The following is a 23995-nucleotide window of genomic DNA, read 5'->3' on the forward strand; positions in this document are numbered from 1 at the left end:
CACCAGCAGACAGGCTTTTCCCCAACATGAGGCCCATAACTATTTTTGGCACCGTCCAATCTGTCTTGGTCTCTGTAGGGTTTCCTTCTGGATAGTGCAATAAATCCCAGTTAGAATAGTAAGTTTAGGCAGGACAAACAGCATGCAATTATTGAGGTCTTGAAACTTCTCTTTTAAGCCTGCAGTGTGAATTGGTTTGCAGAATCTTTTTTGAATCACAGGTTAAAAGCTCTACACTTAATGCCATTACATAAGATTCTTATAATAGCTACCTGAGCAATTATCTTGCACTCTGCCACCAGAACTTCCCATGACAACTATGTTCCTCTTCAGTGGCAAAATTTTCAACCCCAGGAGCAAGATACACCAGTGCGGGAGATAAAGCTTACTCTGCAGCTGGCCTGTGACTCTGTTGCCATGAGAGATCAGAATGATGATAAACCTTTTGGGCTTCTGAGTGAAATGTAAAAACTCTGATACAACTCTCCCACAGTAAACGACCGAATAATAATGTGTCAGATCGGGGCGAGCTTCCTTCTTGAATATGTATTTTTAAATTAAGTACCCAAATAATATGGTGATCTACGTAGATGAAAGTAGTGCCAGGAAATGCCATTCAAAGACCAGCAGAGAGGAAACAATATACCAAGACTTGGGCAGACCTTTCGGGATGATCTAACAAAAGACTGCTTACTCTGTATCGTGACTGTGGCGAAAGGAAAAGCCAGGACTGTTTGGATCTGTGAGGGGATTCTCATCACCTGTAGTCTGATTAGAATGTAGCATGCACTCCCTGTAGAGGTTCTAGTGAGTGCCTGACATCACACGCAGTGCTCATTCGGGGTAGGTCCTGCCTTCTCTGACACCAGCAAGAAGTATCTCAATATGGTCCCTGCTGATGGACTCTTTAAAGCTGTCAGAGTAACTCCTTTTCCTGTAAGGTACAGGCTGAACTCAACCTCCTGAAAACTTTAAACAATTTAAAAGTAGGACTGGATTGTGAAACACGCTCACTGTCAAATCCAGGCAAAATTCTGAATTCAGTCTGGGTATAAGTTAGAGTACATCTTGTGCCTCTGTCTAAAACATTCTAGTAAGAACCCCATATTCTGCTGTGCAGCTTTTCTGAAACTAGTTAATATACAGTTTGATAAAGCGAATAGTGTCAACAGGAATATTCTGTTGGTACCCTAATGCTCAGATTCCTTGATTTGAAGGAGCAGTTTTAGTTTACTAATTGAATGAAGAGGATGTTGTAGGGACGTTGTCAGCCTAAGCATAGTGGGGAGCAGAGGGTGGGAACGTTTTACAAAATCTCATCTGTCTGGAAATGTTTCCATGGTCACTTCATATTTTGATGAAGACAGATATTTGTCGTTAAACATTTCTCTGCAATTTTGGAAACCCAAACACCACAGCCTTGGTCTAGTGCAGGAGAGCTGGAAAATGAAACTAACCAGACTGTTCCTATTTTCCAGAACAAGTGAAATCTTAAAAGTAAAGGGCACAAACCTGACAAGTAATTAAAAAAAAAAAAAATCAGTTCTAATAGCTTTAGGTTATTTTGTTGATTGGATAAAGAAGAAAACGAGGTTTTGTTAAATGAAAGTCTGTTTGTTTTGTTTTACCAGGGAGTTACAAGCCGGTGTGAAATCTGTTCAGGTTGTGCTAAGGTACGTCTGAATAGCATGAAATTAATTAAACCCATGAGGCAGAAAACTAGGGGAGGGAGATCACTAGCACAACATGGTAACCATTTCAATGCTCTGTGTTCAGTAGCTAAAATAACTGATCACTTTAAGCAAGTCCCTTGTTTGCAAGGATAGCACATGCGTCTACAACATAACTTTCTACTGCTTTGACCCTCTTGGTTCTCTGCAGATGATGTGAGTTATTGCTTTAATAGAAAACGCTAATTACATCAAATTCGGCTTCACAGCATAATGCTAAGTCTATATCATGTCCTCCAGTAGAGATTCCTGGGTTTAATGGGCTTGGTTTGACCCGATGACAAGCCTAATTTAGTTTGGCTGGTACTCATAGCTGGCTGCTGTTGAAATCAATAGTATATACTAGGTTAGAGATCTTTTAAATCGCATATGGGATGTAGACATTTAAAGGTCACCATTTCTTTCCAGAATCTGCTACACGGACACTAGTTCCCCACAGGAGGATCAGTACCCTCCAAACATCGCAGTAAAAGTGAATCATAGTTACTGCTCGGTGCCGGTAAGTCAACCCAGCCACGAAGTGTCACTTGACAGCACAGGGAGAATGTGTGCAATTTAAATGGTTCTGTTTTTTTCTGGAAATTGTTATCTGGCGAATACAGAAGGGGAGCTGCAGTGCTAGAAGTAGATTGTTTTGGCTTTGAAGCTCATTGTGTAATGGATTTGTTTTGTAGAGTTCATTAACAGTATTCTTGCGAAACTGCCATGAAAGTACAGTGTCAACTTCCCTGCTCTTTACTATGACTTGATGATCTTATCCAAAAAAGTTACTCTGTGCATGAGTAGAATTTTGCAAGGCTGATGTTCTTGTAGTTGAAAAGGAAAAAATCCACAGCAGCGTGTCTGGTAAAATAAAGACATAAATGTCTGTCTTTGCTATAGGGCTACTATCCATCCAACAAGCCTGGAGTGGAGCCTAAAAGGCCCTGTCGTCCCATTAACCTCACGCATCTCATGTACCTGTCTGCAGCGACCAATCGTATCACGGTTACATGGGGGAATTATGGAAAGGTAAATGACTGTGTGACTTGGGAACTAAACGAGCATGTATGTGGAGTGTGCCCTTTCTCCTCATCCTGTCCCTTTCCTTTCTCTTCAGAGTTATTCAGTGGGCCTATACTTAGTGCGGCAGATGACCTCAGCAGAATTGCTGCAGAGGTTGAAAACCATTGGAATCAAACATCCAGAGCTCTGCAAGGCACTCGGTAAGTCCATGTCATTGGTAAAGTTCATGCAGCCTTCATCAGATTGGAAAGGCTGAGAAGTAAGGCTACTAGAAATTTGTGCAGAAACAATTGTCAAATTCTATAGAATCGTCCTCTGCAATTCTATAAAAAACATTTGTCAAATTTGAGTGACTTTGCTAAGTTGTGTATTTGGCACATTATCAAATTGCCCCAGATCTGTGCAGAGGTTTTTGCAGCACTTTTTCTTGTGGCTATACAGATAAATCATGATGACATTCAGTTGGATTTAGAATTCATTCCCAGATCATATTATGGTGAGTGCTGCTGAGGGTCAATGTCATTCTGATGAGAGGCTTCCTGCCTTTGGCTGAATAATTATGAATGTTGCCAGAGCACCTGCAGGATCTCCAGAGGAAATCTCTGGAGCAAAGAACTCTTCTGTGGAGATGCCCTGCTGCCAATTCCCCTGTGTTCAGTTCTTAGGGCTGAGAGCTGGAGTTCACAGCACCTCTTTCAAATCTGATGATAGACCTTTAGAAAAGAGGTGATCCTTGGTCGAACCCATTCAGATAGATCATGGTATTGGGTAAATGCAGAACCTTATTGGAAATCTAGGGAAATTACCTTTCAAAGGCAAGGCCAGACCATCAGTTCCTAATAGTCCAAGGAATTTACCTCGTCTTTCAGTGATTCCAAATTATATTATGACATAATGGCCGCAGCACTTAATTCTGTATAAGAGGACAATAAAAAAGATCATGCTATGGTATTCTATACTAACCACAGACTGCACTTACCGGGCTTAGGGGGCACAATTTGAAAAAAGGGTCTATTTAATGTCTAGGAGAAAACGCATGGTTCAGATGTATCAGGTCCTTGTAGCCTGGTCACTAGCTACAAATGACTGATTATATTGAAAAGAGAGAAGTCAACATGCCTTTAGGAGGCGCAGTGTGGCCTAGTTGGTAGAACACTGAATTTGGAATCAAGAGACCTGGGTTCTAGTCCCAGTTCTGTCACTGGCCTGCTGGGTGACCTTGGGCATGTCACTTCCTGCTCCATGCCTCGGTTTCCTCATTGATAAAATGAGCTAAAGATACTAACTTCCTTTAAGTGCTTTGAGATCTACCGATGAAAAGTGCTAGATAAGACTTATTACATTGCAACAGTTCAGCCAAACTCCAGCATCCATTTGTACAACTATCTTTGGGGTTCCCTGTGGTCCCAATATACCTTTGTACCTTGCCCCTCGCTCCCATCCCTGCCCAGGTGTGGTGCAGATGGCCATGCTGATCTCTTCCAGCTCAACATTCTGGCAGTGGCTTTGGCGCAATTGTGCCTAAATAACAAGCAGTCCCATGTGATTGATGGACATCAGCAGAACTGTTGCATGTTTGCTTAGGGCAGTCTGAGCATAAGGGGAAGGAAAGTGGCAACCAGTTAAGTGTTTGGCAGTCACTAGTTGTTGTGAGGCTTCTGTATCTAGCATATCTGAAGCAGCGGTTGTGGACTGCACTCCCATTTCCCCTAGCCGTTAGTGCTATAAATAAAACCAGATCCCATCATTCCTCTTTGAGCCCAGCACTTTCCTTTTCCTTGAAACAGGACCGTGGGTAATCAGAGTAGAATGGCTCTTCTTTTCAAAACTAGTGCTTACAATATATCCCCTCAAAGTCTGGAACCATCGTGCAAATATTCTACAAACAGGATTTCCTGCCTTCACTGTTCGCAAGCTTGATTTTTGTCATCACCTCAAACTCCAGTGAGATAGTTTAATAAAAACCTTGGCTTCATTTGGCTGGCAGAGGTGGATTACTTTTGTTAAATTCTTAACCCTGGAGTCATCTTTCTTTTGTTTAGTTTCTCTGGTCACGTTATGAGCTAATGAGAAATACCATCACTTTGGGTTTACACAAACTCATTTTTTTTGGGCATCTGAATCTGCCACATCCAAGTATCTTGTAAACCCTGCTACGATAGCTCACCAGTGCATTCAACAGATAGTTTTGGATTCTGATCACCTCTATATTTCATTAACCACTAACACTGCCCTTAACTCCACTTGTTTCCCAGGGCTGATTTATCGTCCTCTGCATATGTTTCTGTTGAGTGCTATAAGTGCACTTTCTGAAATCAGGTACTTAGATGCCTAACTGTGAAAGCCAAAGTTTCATCACCCATTTAAAAAAAAAATCCATGATGCTAGTTAATAGCTCCTAGGATATAGTTGTTCTCATTTTCCATGTTCGGCTGGACTGGATGGAAAATGAATTTAACTGTTTGCAGAATTTAGTGCTTGGTTTTCTCATAAAACAACACTATACAACCCCACAAGCCATTATGTTTTAGTTGTAAAGCAACGTCTTGGCATAGAGCTGTTTCTGTTTCAAAATTGCATAAAGATTCTATATAGAGCTGTTTTATTATGGTCTCAAACAGCCAAGGTAATGCACCCTTCCCCAAAGAGAGGAGATGGTGGAAATGCAGTAAACCTGTATGAACAGCCGCCCTAGTGGCAGGTTTTGTAATGTTTATGGAGTGATTTTGTTTAGGGACAGTATTCTATGTTTGTTCAGCACCTGTTTGATTAAAAACATGTCCCTCCAAACGATGTAAATGGTTGTCTCCCTGTGGCCTCTGCAGTCATGTAGGCTGCCACATTTCACCTGCCAGCTAGAGTATCATCCTTGATTCTGTCTGCTGTCCCACCAGATTTTTACACCGGTGAGCTTCAGCAGAGACTGAACTCCCTACCTCCTCTCCTAATCTGTTGATTCCTTCCAAATACGCCTATTCCCTCCTTGGAAAACAGCATTTTGGCCAGACCTCTTGCCTTGCTTGCTCTCTGGCTTTGCACATGTTAATCTCCCAGACCTGACAAAGGCTGCTGCAGTGTAGAAACTGGCCAGTATGCCCGCAGCCCAGCTCATTGGTTAGCTTCAGAGTTGCATCCCACTGGGGTCTGGATAGAGCTAGTCTATTCAGCTCAGGTGAGACTAGGAGGGTCAGTTGGACTAGGAGTCCAGCTGCCTCGCTATCTCTTGTGCTTGCCTCATTATTGCCGTGCATTACTCTGCATTTTACTATGATTTTTTTTTTTGTTGGTGAGCCCCTAGCTTGAGTGCCAGGTATTTGTCCAGTATCTGCCCTGAGGTTGCAGTGAAGTGACCTACTACCACCTCCCACCCTGTTGTCCCTGCTCTCCGTGGTTGACTGAGTGCTTGCATATTGCAGAGAATTTACTGCATCCTCCTCTGGCATCAGCAGTTTTTTCCCCATGTGACAATCGCAGAAGCTTACCTCTTATACTACATGTTATTCCCAGGTTTAAAACGTAATGTTTATTGCTTTAATGTTATCCCCTCTTGTCTTCCTGAATACAGTAAAGGAGAAGTTGCGTTTGGATCCAGACAGTGAAATTGCTACTACAGGTGTTCGAGTCTCTCTCATCTGCCCGGTAAGTTTTTGCACAGCAGTCCAGGCTTTTAACATTAGCTCTCCTATTCATCCGCCCAAACCATCTTTACAGGATAATCATCTTTTTCACCAGAAACATCTAGAAGCAGTTTCTTGTGTATTTGCACATGGCACCAGTATCCAATTTTGGAAGGGGAAGCATCTAGTGATGCAATGGTGGGATGGGTCACTGGTCTGTCTGCTCTTGGTCCCGTAGCTGGTGAAGATGCGTCTGTCTGTCCCATGCCGGGCTGAGACCTGTGCACACCTACAGTGCTTCGATGCAGTCTTCTACCTCCAGATGAATGAAAAGAAACCCACTTGGATGTGCCCTGTGTGTGACAAACCAGCACCCTATGATCAGCTAATAATTGACGGGTGAGTTCACACCCTCTTTCCTCTTCTGCCCCTTTGGTTATTCCTCCCCACCCTCTTCCACGTTGGGCTCATGCTCTGATTTGTAAGGCCTTATAGCTGATCCACCTCCATTTCAAAATTATTTTTAAGTTTAAAATATATAATTGCTCCATGGACATGTAAGAGACTAACCTCCCCGTTACGGGTGGTAGTGGGTTTGCGTGAGACTCGGTCATTAGTCTTTGCTTTTTGATTCTGTAGTTTCTCATCAGCTCGCTCTGAAACTCATACAACCGTATTCATTTTTCATCTTGGTGACCGCAAAAGCTAGGATGCTTTGCTCTTTTCCATGCAGTGATTGTTGATTGTCATTTACACTCCCTAGAGTAAAACTACTTTACACACTCCTGACAAGACAGGCTGCCTTCGGCATGCACTCCTCTCCCACTCCTTCGTTAAGGGCCTGATCCTGCAAGATGCTGAAGGTGCTCAGTACCTCACAAGCAGTTCTCAGCACGTCATAAGTATGTGCCAGCCATTAATCCAGGTGTCATTAGATGCAGAGCTAGCACATCTAAGATGGAGGTACGACTGCAGTTATAAACCAGTGCTCTGTGGGTACATTTTTTTGGATACTCCACCTGCAAACTGTGCAAATAGTGTCTGTAGTGGTAGGCTGCAAACTCCTCAAAGTCCTTTGCCGGCAAAGCTTTTTCTATTTTTATATGTATTATGAGTTCCTATAAAAGGAACAAGATATGGGGTTGGAATCTTTGTAGGGGTATATTTAGGGTACTTTGGGCACCTTATTTATGAATATCCACACTTTCAAAGGTTTGGGGTTCTTGTAAGCTTAGTTTGGAATTTTCCTGGCTTTTTAGCCATTGTTTTTACGAATATGTTCTTGAAATGATTTTATTTTTACTTTTGATTCTTTTGGTCTGGGTTCATCAAAGCAGCTTAAGGTTGTAGTCTTGCATCGTTCAGTACTAATCCAGGCTCTTCCCTGCCAGTAGATGGAGACAGTACAACAGACGCTTTTATAATGTTCTTCCATGAATAAAAGGGGCTTGTTGGTTCATGGTTCTAGTAGTACAGTGTCTGCATCCAATAACCTTACTTTGGTAGGTTCAAAGAACCTCAAGCTGTTAAGAACTGAATCATCTGTGTTATAACGTCACACTAGTTGTTTGTGCTGCTTTCTGAGAGGAGCTTTTTGTGAGTAAGCGTTAAGCTTTCAGATGGAAGATCCTGTATATTGTACCTCTAACAACGTTACGAGGTCTGGTAGCACACCCCAGCACTTACTGTGCCTTCCATGCTGTTTGTAAGTGTGCCAGTAGGATTCCAAAAAAGTCTCTAAGGTTTGTAGATGGCCCTGTTGGGCTCTGATCCAGCCAGTCAAGTTTGGATCACTTTGTTAAAACAGCATATGAAGGAGGAAGACCAGAGAACCAAGAGCATTATGGTCCACATTGGGAGGCAGGAGGGCCTGCATTCTGTCACCCCCAAGCTGGGGCAAGGGTCTGAAGCCACAAATTTTAGGGAAGGTCCTTAAAGACTGGCCAACCCCAAACCAATCTCCCCTTTTTGCCCCTTGTGGAGACTGTGTTTAATATATCTGGAGGAGAGTTCTTTCATTCTGTCATCTTATGCTGCCCAGTGTGTTCTTGTGGGTCCCAAACATTAGGGTGGCGACCCTAAAAGCCCATGCCTTCAGATTGTGAACCGTAGGGGGTTTCTATGCCCTTTGAAAAAACTTGATGAGAGAACAACTGGCCTTTGAGGGGGCGTGTCTACAGATGCAATATTCAGTGTTGGGGTTCACATACCAGTACCAAGCTTTCTTCTTTGGACTAACATGGTGACCATTTATACATCAGCCTGGAAGGGAGAAGGCTTCACAGTCTATCCATACGTGGGCAACTGGCTGAGTCAAAGAAAGTCCTTAATCCTTAGCCTGGAAGACCTTTAAGAATGTCAGCTGCTCAAAGATTAATGCTTGATAATAGACCACCACCTTGGAGGTGATCTGCTTCCATTGTGCATCTCTGAACAAGGTTTGATTCATTGATATTGGAAGATCATATAAAGAAACATGGAGAGATGGAATTGAGTCTTATCAAGAGGATAGCCCTATCCAAGGAATGTCTGCCTCTTATCAGTGCTATCTGGTCTCCATATGCAGAACCTGGACAAGAGTCCTCTACAAGAACCACTGAATTAGCTAGTCCTGGCAATAGATGCCACCCAAGTTAGACTGACTAGGATCCCTGATAGCTCCAGAAACATGGCTTTAGATGCTGATCACCTTAAAGGAGAGCTCAGTAAACTGGCTGCCTGCTCTGCAAAGAGCAAAGTAAGGATCAAAGTGATGACTGTCATTGTTTCCTATGTGAACAAGGCAGCTCAGGAGTCAGGAAATGGCTAGACAGCCTGACTATTCACTGAGCTCCAGTGAGGAAATTGCTGACAGTCATAAAAATGGTGATGGCAACAAGCTGCAGAGCTTCTTGTTTCTGGGAAATGAACTCCCCCCGCCTCAGATATCTCAGACATCCTAATGGGAATGTGATTGAGTCCTCAAATATACTGATGGACTCAATCACAAGAGCTCAGATGAATTCTACAAAGGGCAGATGAGTGAGTATATGTGAACTTCAACCTAGGTTATATATTTCCGTGGATTTAGTCATGCAGACTGTACTCAGGGCATCAAGAATTCATAGTTACTGATCTTCTCTGGCTCTTGTGTCCTCCTCGGTCAGTCTGAAGCAACCTCGGCATAGATTACCTGTTCACTTTGCCCTGTGGCCAATACATAGGCTTAGATTTTTCTTGGTAAACAGTAAAAATTCAAAGTTACTGATGTGCAAAGTAAGAAAAATGCTTGAAAACTTTATTAAAGATATTTACTTTGTATATTTTGATGTTTGTTTTAACAGTCATAAAGCTTTAACTTTTTGAATCTCAACATCTACTGTCATTAAATTTTCCACAGTTTCAGGAAGTTAGGTGAGGTCAAACAATTATTTAAACAGATGAAAATGGAAGAAGGTGCTTAAATAGTCTTTGAGACTATCCTTCAAAATTATTAAATAAATTCTGCCAAGCCTACCAATACATACTCCAGGGAGAATTTTGCGGCACTGCGTGTGTGCAGAATTCATGTCCCCCGCAGATTTCTTTGCTTCCCCGCAGAAAAATGACTTCTGACAAGAAAGCAAAGGGAAGCTGCAAGAGCAGTCATGCGCCACTTCCCGACAGCACAGGCAGGTTGGCTCAGGTGCCCAGAGCAGCCGGTAGAGGCGTAAATCACCGCCAAGAGGGAGGAGCTGGGCAGTCGTGCAAGTGAAAGAGAGAGACACTCTGTCCCTCTCACTCGCTATTGCAGTATGCTCGGCATGGAGTGGCAGAGCTTCAGGGTGTTTCTGAGGAGGTAGGCATGGGGCAGGCTCTGTCCCCTCAGGCAGAGCAGGATGTAGCAGCCTGCCCGCTTAATGAATTGTTCCCATTGTCTTTTTGAATTCCCCCCAGGTGTATAAAACAGCTGTAAAAGTTTTAAGGCTCCTTCACGTTGCCAGAAGGGTGTAAAGGACAGTATCCCCTTATAAATGCTTATTGTGCTTTCGTGATTAGAACTGGTCTAAGTTTTTGGACTGAAAACATTTCCTATCAAAATGTGCTCCATGAACTGTTTGCTACTGGCCTTTCTGGAGGTGGTCAGTAGCCAGTGTAAATTGTGAGTTTCATTCCCCAGCCCTCACTTGCTCTTCAGTTGCCTATGATGTAACACTGAGCATATGGCTGCATATATTTGTTGACTAATAACTAGAAATAAAGGGTCAAACCTAGCTACATTACTATTAGACAAAGGGGGTTGGGTACTTCCGCCGATGCTCCCCACTCCCATTCTCCATCCATTGTATGGTAGTTTAAATAAATTACCAAAATAATTGAAACCAGAATGATGATATTGCATTATTTTGACAAAATATGTAGATTTTTGCAGAATTTTAAAACATCGTGCGCAGAATTCCCCCCGGAGTAAATACAACAGGAACATTTCCCTTTCTCGTTTATAGCCTGGCTATGGAGGACTAGCTTATAGAAGAAGGGTGCTATCTCCACTGGCAAAGCTTCGTTGTCTTTATTTTAGAGCAGAAAACACTGATGTAGAGAAGATGAACTCGATCCAGTCCGTGCCTTTGTCAATAATCTGGCATTTCTCTAGACAGCTGGACTTGATACCTGTTCGGTTTTTGTAAAATTGGTAGTAATAGTCAGTCTTTAGGAGTAAACTAGAACTGACGATGTTGGAGTCTCATCTGGATGTTGTCCGTTTCAGCAAGCAAAGGAACACAACTCATCCAGTAAAGATCCAAAGAAGCTACTGAAGACCAAGCTAGTTGAGGGAGCTCATGTAAGCGTCCCTGAACCATTTTACATCCTTAAAGTTCTATTTCTAGTATTCATTTTGCTAGGCTAGGAGACTAGAGCTGTCCAGATCCTGTCGTGAATCAAATAGCAGATCCTACTCAATCAGGACAAAGCAGTGCTCAGAATGGTATCACACTTCAAGGAAACTTCATGAATGGCCTTTTACAAATCAAGTGTTGGTTCACCCTCATACTGATAAAGGAAAAACTCTACAGCCTAGGCATGAGTGATGCTTTCTACAATCTGAATTCTAGATGGTCTGTTCCAATAGCTATTAAACAAGCACCCTCCTGAGGCCAGTGATGAGAAACACTTCAACAGTAGTAAAGCAAATGCCCAACCTCTAAGGCATGATGAACCAGAGAGGTAGTCTCTATTTAGTTAGAGGTCCGTCTCTTCGTGATTAGAGATAGGTAAGGTAGCCATCTGGATCTATGCCATCATTTTTGTATTTTCAACACAATAGCCATCTGGATCTATGCCATCATTTTTGTATTTTCAACACAATAGCCATCTGAATCTATGCCATCATTTTTGTATTTTCAACACAATATGGGCTGGGCACAGAAGCTTTTTCTGATGCAGCCTCTAGCGGGAGGACATTGCATCCAGAGATTTCAGCACTAGCTTGGGAAGTCCAGCGTCTGGACTGATAAAGAGTGAGAAGAGAGGAAGGCTACACTTCCTACCTGACTTTATTAATCTGGTGGATTACTCTGTCATTTCATAACGTAATAAACTGAATATGTGTGCACAAGTCACCCAGTGTACTATAGATGTGGCATCGTAAGAATATTGTCTGGGGAGCAGCACAAGGGACTTGTCTATTGGTCTAACTTCCCACTTGCAGCGGGGTGGGAATGTGTTCTACTATAATTAAAATTTTAGGGATCTGATGGGCTACAGGATGGGGTGTGAGGAGCTGAGTCTTTGGCATGGTGTTCAAATGTGGTCTAATAACTGAGCTGGTATCTCGGCCCACTTCCTAGTGGAAAGTCTTCATTACATAACTACCACCTGTCATAAGTAACAGTAGTTGTCCTCTCCCACACCATGGGCAGCGTCAACAGAGACCAAGGACTGAATTGAGCATGGAGGCTGCTCTGATTCATGGTTTAAGCCGTGTCAGGATGGATTGGGGATGTTGGCACTGCCAGTACCTGTTGTGTGGGGGGAAAATAGGACTTGGGTGTAGCAGCTTTTCACTACCAAATTCCTTCAAACATAAATTTTAGGGCCATTTAAGGTGAGGATCCATCTTAGCGTTCTGTCATCAAAGGTGCTCTGCTGATTGCCTCAAGGTTAACAGATGGCATCTTCTTTCCTCTCCAGGCTGCTATCAAAAATATTGACGGAATGCGAGGATGCAGATGAAATAGAATACCTGGTGGATGGATCCTGGTGTCCAATCAAAGCTGAGAAAGAGAGAAGCTGCAGCCCTCAATGTCCAATATTGGTACTAGGTAGGTGTGTAGTGAGTGGGGTGAACGATTTTAAATGCACTGAAAGATAAACTGTAAAGAACATACACAAATCACTTGATACAACATCAGGAAGCTGGGTCAGTGTTGGAGAGTTATAAACACCTTATGAGCTCTGCTCAGAATACCATTATAAGTCAGCTAATAGGTTCCCCCGTCTTTCTACACAAAGGAGTAAGTAGTATCAGAGAGGTAGTAACTGCACAGTAAGGAGGGGATTATTCTGGTTGGGGTCCTCCAGCCCTTTGAGTAAATCCCTAATGGTTGAGTTAGCATTCAGATCAGTTGTTTAGCAAAACTGGGTTATGCCTTCAAAGTGGCATGGAATGAATATCTTTTGTATATTCACTTACGGAATAACCCTGAAATGTTTGCCTCCACTCATGGACAGTGGAAGGCCAGACCTTTCCTTAGTGGTGGTGTTACCAACAAATCCGTCTGCGTTGTTCTGTAACATCTCTGACTGAAGCAGTCCCTTACTTTTGTGCAAATATTTCCCGAGCAAACACTAATTCTTTGAGTGGCTGCAGATGTGCTTGCCCACAGCACTGACGCCAAGGAACTCTGTTTGGCAGTACCTGTTGGGGTGGCGCTCATGCCCGCTGGCTGCCATAGCCCCTCCTATGGCTATATAGGGGAGGCAGTGCCCTGACCCCCCTCAGTTCCTTCTCGCCCACCCGCGGCTTGAGTTGGAGCGTTCAGTGTAGTGTCTCACCTCACGTTCTGCATCGCAGTGTTTATCCAAAAAAACCAAAGAAATAGTTTAGTAGTACCTTAGGGTTTAGTGTAGTTAGTTTTTAGCCAGGTGTGACGCCTTCTCTGAGTTTTAAGCATTGTCCACCATGTGGAGTAGCTATCCCTACCAGTGATCCCCACACTCAATGTTTATTGTGCCTTGAGGAAGGGCACATTAAGGAAAGATGCTCCATCTGTAAGCTCAAGAAGAGAATGCAGGTGTTTAGAGCCTTGCACTTAAATTAGCATCTACTAGGGCAGAACATGAGGCCTGCTTCAGCATAGGGGACCGCCACAGATCATCAGGCCCCTCAGAGAGCACCTGAGCTGGTACAGGCTGCGACTCCACAGTCTCACTTGGATTCCTCGCCCAGGAGGAACAGCGATTGTTCTCCTTCCTTTGGAAATCTGAGGAAAAGCTCTCACAAAATGGCCTGGAGCCGCTCCAGAGCTTGGAGAGATTCCTCCTCCCCTTCTAAGAAGAATGTAGACCGGCACCGTGAGTCTTTCAATATATGGGGTAGAGGTGGACTGTCAACCCACCCTGCAGTACCAGTGTGAAACCAGTTAGAGACCGTACAGTAAACTCTGGTACTGATGCCTGTGGGGCATCCACTGAGTCCAGTACCACCAACAACAGTGGTGGTGTCATCATGGATGCTTCCCATATTGGCGGTGTATTGGCAGCAGTGGATTTGCTGTGCCTTTCTGTTCCTGACTCACCACTTGTTCAGGAGCATTTTACAGTGGTGGCTTAGTATTCGGTGTCCTTGGTACCACTGGGACTGGCTGCAGACTGTTGTTGGCTCTGTCGACTGCAGCACCTCGTATCCATGGGCCAGGGTTGCAGGTGGCTTCCTGGTCAGCATCTGCACTGCCAAACCTCTCAGTACAATCTTCAGTACCGACAATGATTGCAGCACTGTCTAACTCTGAGTCTGAGACCAACTTTGGTTTTGGTACGAATGCCAGCTTCGATACCGAGTGGGATGCCTTTATCAGGACTGTAAGTGCCATCTCTTGCAGATGATGCAAGGCGTTTACTGGCTTCATCTGGAGTGGCTTCTCCATTATAGCCAGACTATGTGGAAGGGTCTTCAGGATCTAGTTAGGAGACATTTCCATCCCTTCACGTTCACAGTACCACTCTGAGGTCACTTAAACTTCTGGGCGATTGCCAGTGGTATGGGGATCGGTACCATTTATGCAGTAGGGATAACTGCACCTGGCGTAGCTTCTACTGGTCACTAATGTCATTCCCTATCCAAAGTGGCTTACTTGGCATCCTTGGGTGGATCCTTATTCAGCAAGGTCCTGATCTTCCACTAAGTCCAGGGAAGATCACCTGTTCTCTCCCCTTGTGAGCTGCTTGAGCTTCAGCCATAGACTGAGTAAGCTCCCTCTTAATTGGTGCATCCTGGATCCCTTGTTATAGTCATGTACTTCCACTGCTTCCCTCTTCTTCTTTGTCACCAGATGATACTATATTGCTGGATTCTTCATCTCTGGTACCTGAGGATTTAAAATCCTATCAAGATCTCCTGAGATGAATGACCTTGATCTTGGCTATTCAAGCTGAGGTTTTTAATGAGAACAAACACGTTACTTGATATCCTTCAGCTCTCAGCTCCTAGGAGAGTGGCTCTCATTATAAATGAAGTGATATTAGAGCCTCCCAAATCTGTGAAATACCCCGCCGTGTCTCTAACACCCACAGTGTACTGATAAGAGAAATTATGTTCCCAGGCAAGTGTGTTTTCTCACATCCAGCTCCTGATTCCGTGGTTGTAATGGTGAAAAACGAGAAGTTACAACAGGGGAGATATAAATCCACTCCTCATGTCGGCGTCTAAGAGGTTGGACTTGATGGGGTGGACAGTTTATTCAGTCTCTTCATTACAAATGTGCGTTGCCAACCAGCAGAAACTATGACCTAAATATGACTTTGTGAATTCGGATGTTGTGTCCATGTCTACAGATTAGTTATCAGAATCCTTCAGGGAGAGTTTTTAGGCATTTATTGCATAAGGCCATTCAGTGGCCACAACCTCTTTGCAGTCAACATTGGATGTGGCAAATGCTTCATCCAGATTTATGGCCTCATCTGTAACATTGAGAAGGGCCTCGAGGTTACGGAATTCTGGCATAGCTCCTGAGGTCCAAAAGAGCATAGAGGACTTACCTTTTATGGTCAGTTTTTGTTCTCTAAGAAACTGATGATACATTGCATTATTTTGAGGACTTGTACTACATTCCAGTCATTAGGAATTTTATACCCAGTCCACAAAGAGTCGTCATTTTGCGGGGTCAGCGACAGCCCAGCAACATTGTCTGCAGTGATACTTCCAGCTGTTATCCTCCCTTGCTAGGCCACAAGACTTCTTCAGAAAAGGGCATAAATCACCAGAAGAGACCTGGTTCTAATTTTAACCAACCAGCCCATCCTCCTCCTCCTCCATCTTTGGGCAGGCAGCGTCTTTGACTTGCATATCGAGAGCAGCTTACCAGTTGTGACCGTCTCAACTACATCTCAGTTCAGGGACGGGCTGTCTCACTTCTGCAGTGCATGAGAAGCAATAACTACAGACAGATGGGTACTAAGCACTGTGGGGTCAGGTTATGCCATCCAACTTCTGTTTCCCCTTTCCACACGTTTACCCCCATCCCTTTTCATGGACCCATCTCACGAGCCGCTGCTGCTGCTTCAGCAGGTTCAGACTCTGTGCTCTGGGAGCTGGAGAGAAGGTGCTTCCTCTCCATCATGGAAAGGGATTCTACTCCTGGTACTTCCTGATCCCTATGTCCAAGGGAGGGTTGACACCTATTCTCAGTCTCCATGGTCTCAGCAATTACATCAAACGCATAAAATTCCACATGGTTACCCTGGCTACTATTCTCCCCACATTGGATCACGCCGTCTGGTTTGTTGCTCTCAATCTTCATGATGCCTGTTTTCCATCTGGTGATTTTCCCAGACCACAGAAAGTTTCCTAGTCATCAATCAATCATTATCAATACACTGGTCTCCACTTTGGCCTGTCATCAGTCCCACGTGTCTTTAGTGAATGCATAATGATGGTTGCAGTGGCTTATCTCCAGTGGAGGGGAATTCATGTCCTCCCGTACCTAGACAATTGGCTAGTGAGGGGCAGATCCAAAGAATAAGTCCTCAGTCCTGTTCTGTTCACACTGTACCTCTTTGATCACCTGGGTCTGATTCTGAACACAGCAAAGTAGACATTGATTTTTATGGGGACTCTACTAGACTCTATGAATTTGAGGGCCTTTCTCCTGTGTCCGCGATTCCAAACAATATGATGCCTGTGTGCCTCTGGACCTCTAATCTCAGCCTTCGACCCTGGTCCACGTATACCAGAAATTACTAGACCATATTGGCCCTGTGCACTTACGTGGTCCAGCACACGAGATTGCATCTTTGTCCTCTTCAGTCATGGTTGAAGTTGGCCTATCACCTGAGTTGCCAGTCATTGGACAGGCTGGTCTGAGTGCTACCAGAGATACTGGTCTTGCTACTGTGGTGGGCTAAACAGAACAATGCATGTCAGGTTCCCTTTGCCTGTCCTCTACTGACCAGGACTCCAGTCTATGATGCTTCCATAATAGCGCATCTAGGGACATTAAAGGTTCATGATTTTGTGGTCAGAGATGGAAGCGTCTTTTCATATCAACACACTGGAGCTTTGCACCACTTACGATGCTTGTCCTGCCTTTGGGGATCAGATCAGGGGAGCATACCAACTGACAGTACCATCACAGTGGTTCATGTGAACAGCCAGAGAGGAGCCCGCTCCAACCAGCTTTGCCAGGAAGCAATAGAGTTCTGGTACTTTGCATCAAAGACATCATGCTTACAGCCTCACGCTTACCGGCTTCGCAAAACCAATTGGCCAACCATCTCAGCAGGACTTTCTCCGAGAACCGCAGGTGGTCTCTGGAAAGCAGCATGGTGAGGTCCATCCTCGGGGAACAGGGCATCCCTTCAGTAAACCTGTTTGGAACAAAAGATAGTAAAAGTGCCATCAGTTTTGTTCTTGACCAAGCCTCAGTCCAGGATCTTTAACCAATGCCTTCCATTTGAATTGGAGATCAGCCCTGATATATACCTTTCCCCTATTCCTCTTATCTCTCAGGTTATCCTCAAACTCTGAAGTCAGACCTTGCCAAACTGATACTTATTGTGCCAGCTTGGTCAAGACAAGGTTGGATCTCTAATCTTCTCAATCTGTCTGTCCAGCCTCCCAGATCTGTCTCCTTTCCAACCTACTGACTCAGCACCATGGCCAAGTTGCATATCCTATGCTGAGCTGTCTAAACTTCACGGTATGGATGATTAGATGAAGAGGAAAGGCAGTATTCAGAAGCAGTTTGGAGGGTCCTACTTAATAGTAGAAAATCATCTACTAGGACCACCAATTTAGCCAAGTGAAAGTGTTTTTTCCATTTGGTCAATATCTAGGGGAATTCAGCTGATGTTCACTCGTGCTCAGGATGCTTTGGGATTACTTGTTACATCTGAAGTCCTCCCGTCTGCCTCTTAGCTGTTAACTGAACTCTCAACAAGCTATCTCGGCATTCCATTTTCCAATCCAGGGGAAGTTAGTTTTCTCAGACTCCATAACAGTGAGATTTCTGAAAGGTATTGTCAGTCTGTGTGCACCTGTGAAGGAAATGGTCCCATTGTGAGACCTTAATGCTGTACAGGCCACCCTCCTGTATCCTCCATTTGAGCCGCTACCAGCTTGCTCTTTGTCTCTCCTTTTTCTTTCCAAGAAGACTGCCTTTCTTATTGCTATAACATCCACAAGAAGAGCCTGCCAACTGCAGGCCCTAATGGCAAGATTTCCTCCTACACAGTTCTTCAAACAGTGTCCTTCAGGCCACATCTGAAGTTCCTTATCCAAAGTGATTTCACAGTTTCACCATAAGCAAGTAATTTACTTACCCTGTATCCTTTACTAAGTCACACTCAGATGATCGGTGTCTTCATATGTTCGATGTGAGGCAATGTTTGGCATTTTATGTGGAAAGGACTAAACCACTTCAATCATTGCACTGGCCTTTTGTCTTTTGTGCGGATTGGATGAAAGGGCACCTGGTCTCAACACACACAATTTCCAGGTGGGAGAACTTCCAACATTATGACCGCTTATGAAGTAGCCATAGTGACATCTGTCATTTCTCAACAGTGTTTCGATAAGGGACACTTGCAGGGCTGCTGCATGGTCTACTATACGTACTTTTACTAAACATAATGCTGTTGTGGTGGCATCTAGGTCAGGTGCAAACTTACGGAAGGCAGGTCTGAAGTCATTGTATGAGTAGATTCAAGCAGTACCAGTAGGAGGTAGGACTTGGAGAATCATCTGAGTGAAATATACGTCTGCAGCTACGCAAAGAAAAGATGGTTACTTACCTGTAACTGTTCTTGGAGATGTGGGTGCAGACCTATCTTCTGCAATCCCGCCCTCTGTTGTGTCTGCATCAGAGTCTCCAGTCTTGGATTCTGGTTTCAAAGAACTGAGGGGGGTCAGGGTGGAGCGGCCTGTATGTAGCTACGGGGAGGGGCTTTGGGGGCCAGAGTGCATGAGCAGTGCCCTGATGGGTACTGCTAATCAAAGTTCTCTGGGTGTGTGCACATGTGAGTGGAATAAATGTCTGCACCCACATTTCAAAGAGCAACAGTTACAGTACAGATAAGTAACCATCTTCCTTCCAGGGTGTATGGGCCTTCCAGGGCATCTCAGGAAGTATTCACTTACCCCACTGGTCTTTGAAGTATGTGGATTTCCGTACGCAGCCTCCCTAGAAGGAATGTTTTATCTGCCCCTTCTCCAAATACTGTTCAGATATGCAAGGAGGTTGCATCCCTCTGGGATTTGCTGTGGTGGTGATGATGATGGTGAAAGAGCTGCTGAGAAGTGTTAGTAAGTTTTGTAGATGTTCTAATGAAGCCTTTCTTCCCAGGTTCTTCTGATGTGAACGGGCTGTTGCCCACTCCCAACGGTAATGGAGAGAACGGCAAGGTTGCCGCCGACGTTGTGGATTTAACACTGGACAGTTCATCATCTGAAGAAGAGGAGGAGGAAGACGAAGAAGACGACGACGACGATGACGGACCCCAACCGAAACGACGCTGCTCTTACGAGAAAGGTTTAGTTTCTGCCTGCTGACTGCGGAAGTAGCTCTGAATCTCAGAATGGACAGACTTGAATACTCTGGTGCTTACTAAACTGGAGGGGAGGGGAATTTCTCCTTCGCCTCACTTCCCTTCCTCCCTGGTCTCCTCTTGACGTTCCTATTCCAAGTTAACCATTAAAACGAAAAATAAAACCATTGAGCTGCTTCTTGGTTGGAAAACTGCCCCACTAAACAGCCTGACCCGAGTTCTGCCAGCTCAACCTGACCCGGAGTCTGAAGTAAGGAAAGTGTCTTAAGCCAGGCGGCCAGGATCCAGAGCTAACTGACCTCGGCTGCCATTCAGCATTACAGTGTGAATCTCTGGAGTTCCCCTGAAAATCTACGGGATGGCTAACTCCAGTGCATCTCCAAAGCTGTGTGCATTTTTATTGTCTTGTTAAATAACCATTCCTGATTATCTAAAGTTTTGCTGGACATGTGAATGGGTGGGTTAGGGTGGGAAAGAGAGGGACTTGGGGTGGAGGGGGGAGGTTTATATATCCCAGCAAGGTTAGAGGGTTTTTTAGGGGTGGGGGAAGGAATGAAAGGAAAGAGACTTAAGATTGGAATCGCACTGTTCTAGTTAGGAGCTCCAGCAGCTCTGCACCTCATGTAAAGAGACACATTTTGAATCCTTTTAATCTAATCTGAAGATAATGTAGAAATCGTGCATAGTGAATCATTTTAGTTGAGCAGAAGCCATGGGGAGGGTGGGGAGGGCTTGAACCACAAATCTGTTGTATTTTTGAAGTGCAATAACTTGGTGTTTTTGAAGACTAAAAGGGCTGGGCATTCCCTTTTGTAAAGAAGGCTTTGTCTCGGGAATCGGTGCCAGGAGCCTGCAGGACAGCTGACGCCCATCACCTGGACATGTGGCATTGTGTAGGCGTGAGGTGGGGTGGAGGGGATGTATGGCCTTCAAGAAAATGCCAGGTGGGGAAATCTCAGTTTCTAGCCAACTACCTCGGTAACTCCAATTCAGGTTTATTTCAGTCATGAAACAGTGCAAAGCCCATCACTGGTACTGCTGACCGCATTCATGTCATGGTGTTTGGAGACTTAGCCAAGGGCTAAGTGGAGCACAGCGACCACGTGTTGATGGCCTCTGGACTTTTCCACTTCTTTTAAGACTTTGATCCCAGACCCAAAGCTACTGTTAAGCTCTTAATGGCAAAACATTGTTGCTTTTGAGTTTCCAAATGGTAACCTTTTCCTTTGTCTTGTAAAGATTTTTTGGTAACTAAATTGCATACGCCGCTCTGCCTGTTCCTAGTTAAAAGCCTCTGAAGTCTGCATCTCTTTTGCTGACTTTCTCGTCTGTGGATGAGAATAAACTTTAGAAGGAAGTTGGCATGTTAACTTTGCCCGTGTACCAGGGAAGGGTGGAACTCAAAGTAACTGCCCTTAGTAATGCACTGGACCACCCCACCAGCTGAGCAGAGATGCTGTAACCAAGGCCATGCGAGTAGCTTCCAGTTGTGCTGTGTATAGACTTCCCAGCTGCTGGCAAAGGACATTCTCTCCTTTCCAGCCCCACCACCCCTTCTGCTCACACTGTACTCTCTAACCGTCGAGCCCAGCTGCGGTGAAAGTACAGACACATGGGGAGCATGGACCCTATTTCATCTCCTGTAATTACCTCTTCCCCTAAAGCTTGGGCCTGGAGGAAAGGAGGCAGCTATGTTAAAACACAGAACCAAAGTGATGGTGCTTTCCAAAGCACTTCTGATGCATTTAAGAAAAAGTAATGCATTTAAAATACCCCATCAACTTAAAAGCCATCAAGTTCCACTAGAACTCTTTTAAAATACCCTTTTAAGGACCTACTCTAAAGCATGTAGGAAGAGAGCCGAATATTATCCCATAAAGGCTATTGAGCAGAAAGTTAGACCCTGGCTTTTGGAGCCTTCCCTCTCCAAATTCTCACTGAAACTGGTTGCATGATGTATGAATAGAGCTTTCTCCAGTGAGGCATGTTGTCCCTCAGATTAAGCTGCTTCAAGAAATCCCGTGCCCTGCGGTGGTGGGTTATCTCACTCTGCATCCTCTGAGAGCGAGAGCTGATCACCTTGGACCGCATGGGCATGTTTGAAGGGAAAAGTCCTTCCTGCAAATCTGTATTCGGCCCAGCAAACGGAAGCGGAGGCATGTTTCTGCTTTTTCTCCCCTCCCTCCCCCCTAAACGAACACTTGCAAAGCTGACTGGCAGGTGCACATCAGGGCGGGGGGATTGTCAAGAAGCCTCCCTTGCATTTCCTCAGCAGCACCAGCCTGTGAAAACACGATGGTGAAGGAATTGCCCAGGGCCCCCCTCAAGAGCAATTGAGGGGATGAGGGACGGGAGGGAAAGAGGCAACCCTGGAATCTAGTTCACTCGTCCACCATTTTAGTTCCTTTCCCACAGGAAAACCTTTATTTGTATGGAAGACTTTTTTCCTTTTTTGTTTTCTTTCTTTTTTTTGCAAATAAGCAATATGTTTTCAGGTTGAAACAAATAAATAAATAAAACCTTGGTAGAGCTCCAATTGTTTTACTGTATAAAGGGTTTGGCGGCTTGCACCCCCAGCCGCCCGGTAGTGTTACAGTCCGGTTTTTTTCCTAATATTTGTATCCTAATTTAATTGTTTTTAAATTTTGCAGGCCAAGCCACTGTTTGGAGACATCATGCTTCTGTTACTGCTTTCTGTTTGGAGTTGGCCAGCTCCTCCTGTACATATGTTTGTTCTTATAGCCTGTTTTTTTCTTTTTTATAAAGAAGAGGAAAAAAACAAAACAAAAGAAAATTATTTTTCTTTCCCTCCGTACACATTCTTCAGCGTTCAGAATTCTAGTGTTTGTTAAATAAAAAGAAAGATTTACATTTAATTCCCAGCTTGTCCTTTTCCGTTGTGTACTTTGGGGTCTCCCTCTTCTGACTGAAGGCATGTCTACCTTACAGCTGCTTCTACGGTCTACACCAGAGCTGGGCCATTGGAGTGCCATTACGTGGACCCTGCTTTCCATATATGGACAGAAGGGGTTTTTCCGTTGACATTGTTAATCCACCTCTTCGAGAGTGAAAGAATTCTTCTGACCTAACTGCGCCTCCACCACGGGTGAGGTCGACCTGATGTCACACCGAGCGAGACGTTTCTCCCAGCACTGAACAACAGAGCTAGGTTGATCTAATTTTTAAGTGTAGAGCGGGCGGGAGAGATGGTGGATTCTCCATTGTGTGGGGTCAAGATTGGGAGCCCGATGCCTTGTTACCCAGCGTTGTCAATTACACCAGGGGGAAGTGGGCGTGAATGTTACCATGGTGATTTACTAGCACTTTTAAACTCAGTGAGAAGTTCAGGGCAAGGGAGAATCCAATGCTCCGGACATCTAAAAAAGATGGTCTGGCTCCACTGTATGTTGGGCTTCATGTAGGAGTCACGGGATGGGATTCTCTGGCCAGTATCATGTAGGTGGCCAGGCTAGGTGATCATAATGGTCATCCTTAATCTGTGACTCTCCAGGGGAAGATGTAACATTGCAACTCCTATGCTGTAACTTTGAGTTAATAACTCGATAGTGACGTGGCTGACTTCAGATACGGTTTGCGGCAACAGATGATTAATATTCAGAGCTGTAGTAGCTTACCACATGCATCCTAAGCGGGAACACGGATGTCAAATTGGTCACAGCCACCTTTTTGGCTGTGTGGAGGAGACTCCCTTTAACCATTTAACCAGTTTGCCTGCTTCTCCCTCCTAGTTCTCAGTGCGGCAGGCAGGGCATCCTAGAATGCGCAGGTGGACTGCCACTCTGTGGGTGCGTGTTCCCGGCAGAGGCACGGGGCGATAGCTGCCTACATTTTCCCAGACTGCATGGAGTTAAAACTCAGCTGTTCAGAGGCGCTATGGGGGACAAGCTTAGTGGATGTGTGGTTGCCGTGGAATAAGTGCTGTGTGGAGAACTCCATGCCTGGGCCAGAAGTGTGTCACAGACTGGTTACTAAGACATAGCTGTAATCTCAGTTTATATGGGGCCTTGGTCTATCGGAGTGTGTTCATCTCCTGACCATAAATGGGGGGTGTGTACATCTGTTAAATTATAGCAATGAACCTCCCACATGTCCCCCGCCATAACTCCTGAATTCATTAGGAATAAAGTGGCTGCCTTGTCCTTTATTTTGCATTCCTGCTTGTATCATTAACGGGGCTTCTGAGTGGGAAAGGCTGCTCTGAGCTTGCATGGATCCTTTTACCGATTAAATCTGGGACCAGCCCTTGTTCCTCTCTCCTATTCAAGTTGGGGGCTTTTTTTGGTATTGGAGGTCTTATGAGCCATCAGCATTCACACTGAGCTCTGGCTCCATTCCCTGCAGATATGCTCAAATCACCACTTAAAATAGGACACTGAACCAAACTAGGCTTTATACAATGAC

General features: G+C 44.6%; 1 protein-coding gene across 2 annotated transcripts in view; it reads left to right on the forward strand.

Annotated features, from left to right (window-relative positions):
• The window catches only part of PIAS4 (protein inhibitor of activated STAT 4), a 37474-nt gene extending 13736 nt beyond the window's left edge, over positions 1–23738 (forward strand). The window contains exons 4-12 of one of the 2 annotated variants that reach the window (XM_048831336.2): positions 1632–1673; positions 2139–2229; positions 2613–2741; positions 2830–2935; positions 6301–6374; positions 6591–6751; positions 12503–12633; positions 19372–19823; positions 22523–23738. In XM_048831336.2, coding sequence (XP_048687293.1) covers positions 1632–1673; positions 2139–2229; positions 2613–2741; positions 2830–2935; positions 6301–6374; positions 6591–6751; positions 12503–12633; positions 19372–19577 — 940 coding nt within the window. In that variant the 3' untranslated portion in view covers positions 19578–19823; positions 22523–23738. Of the gene's footprint in view, positions 1–1631; positions 1674–2138; positions 2230–2612; positions 2742–2829; positions 2936–6300; positions 6375–6590; positions 6752–12502; positions 12634–19371; positions 19824–22224; positions 22450–22522 lie in introns of those variants that run through there. The other variant, XM_048831335.2, reaches the window with a different exon arrangement.
• The last annotated feature ends 257 nt before the right edge of the window (positions 23739–23995 follow it).

This window comes from Caretta caretta, chromosome 25, assembly GCF_965140235.1.
Source record: "Caretta caretta isolate rCarCar2 chromosome 25, rCarCar1.hap1, whole genome shotgun sequence".
Taxonomy (NCBI): domain Eukaryota; kingdom Metazoa; phylum Chordata; order Testudines; family Cheloniidae; genus Caretta; species Caretta caretta.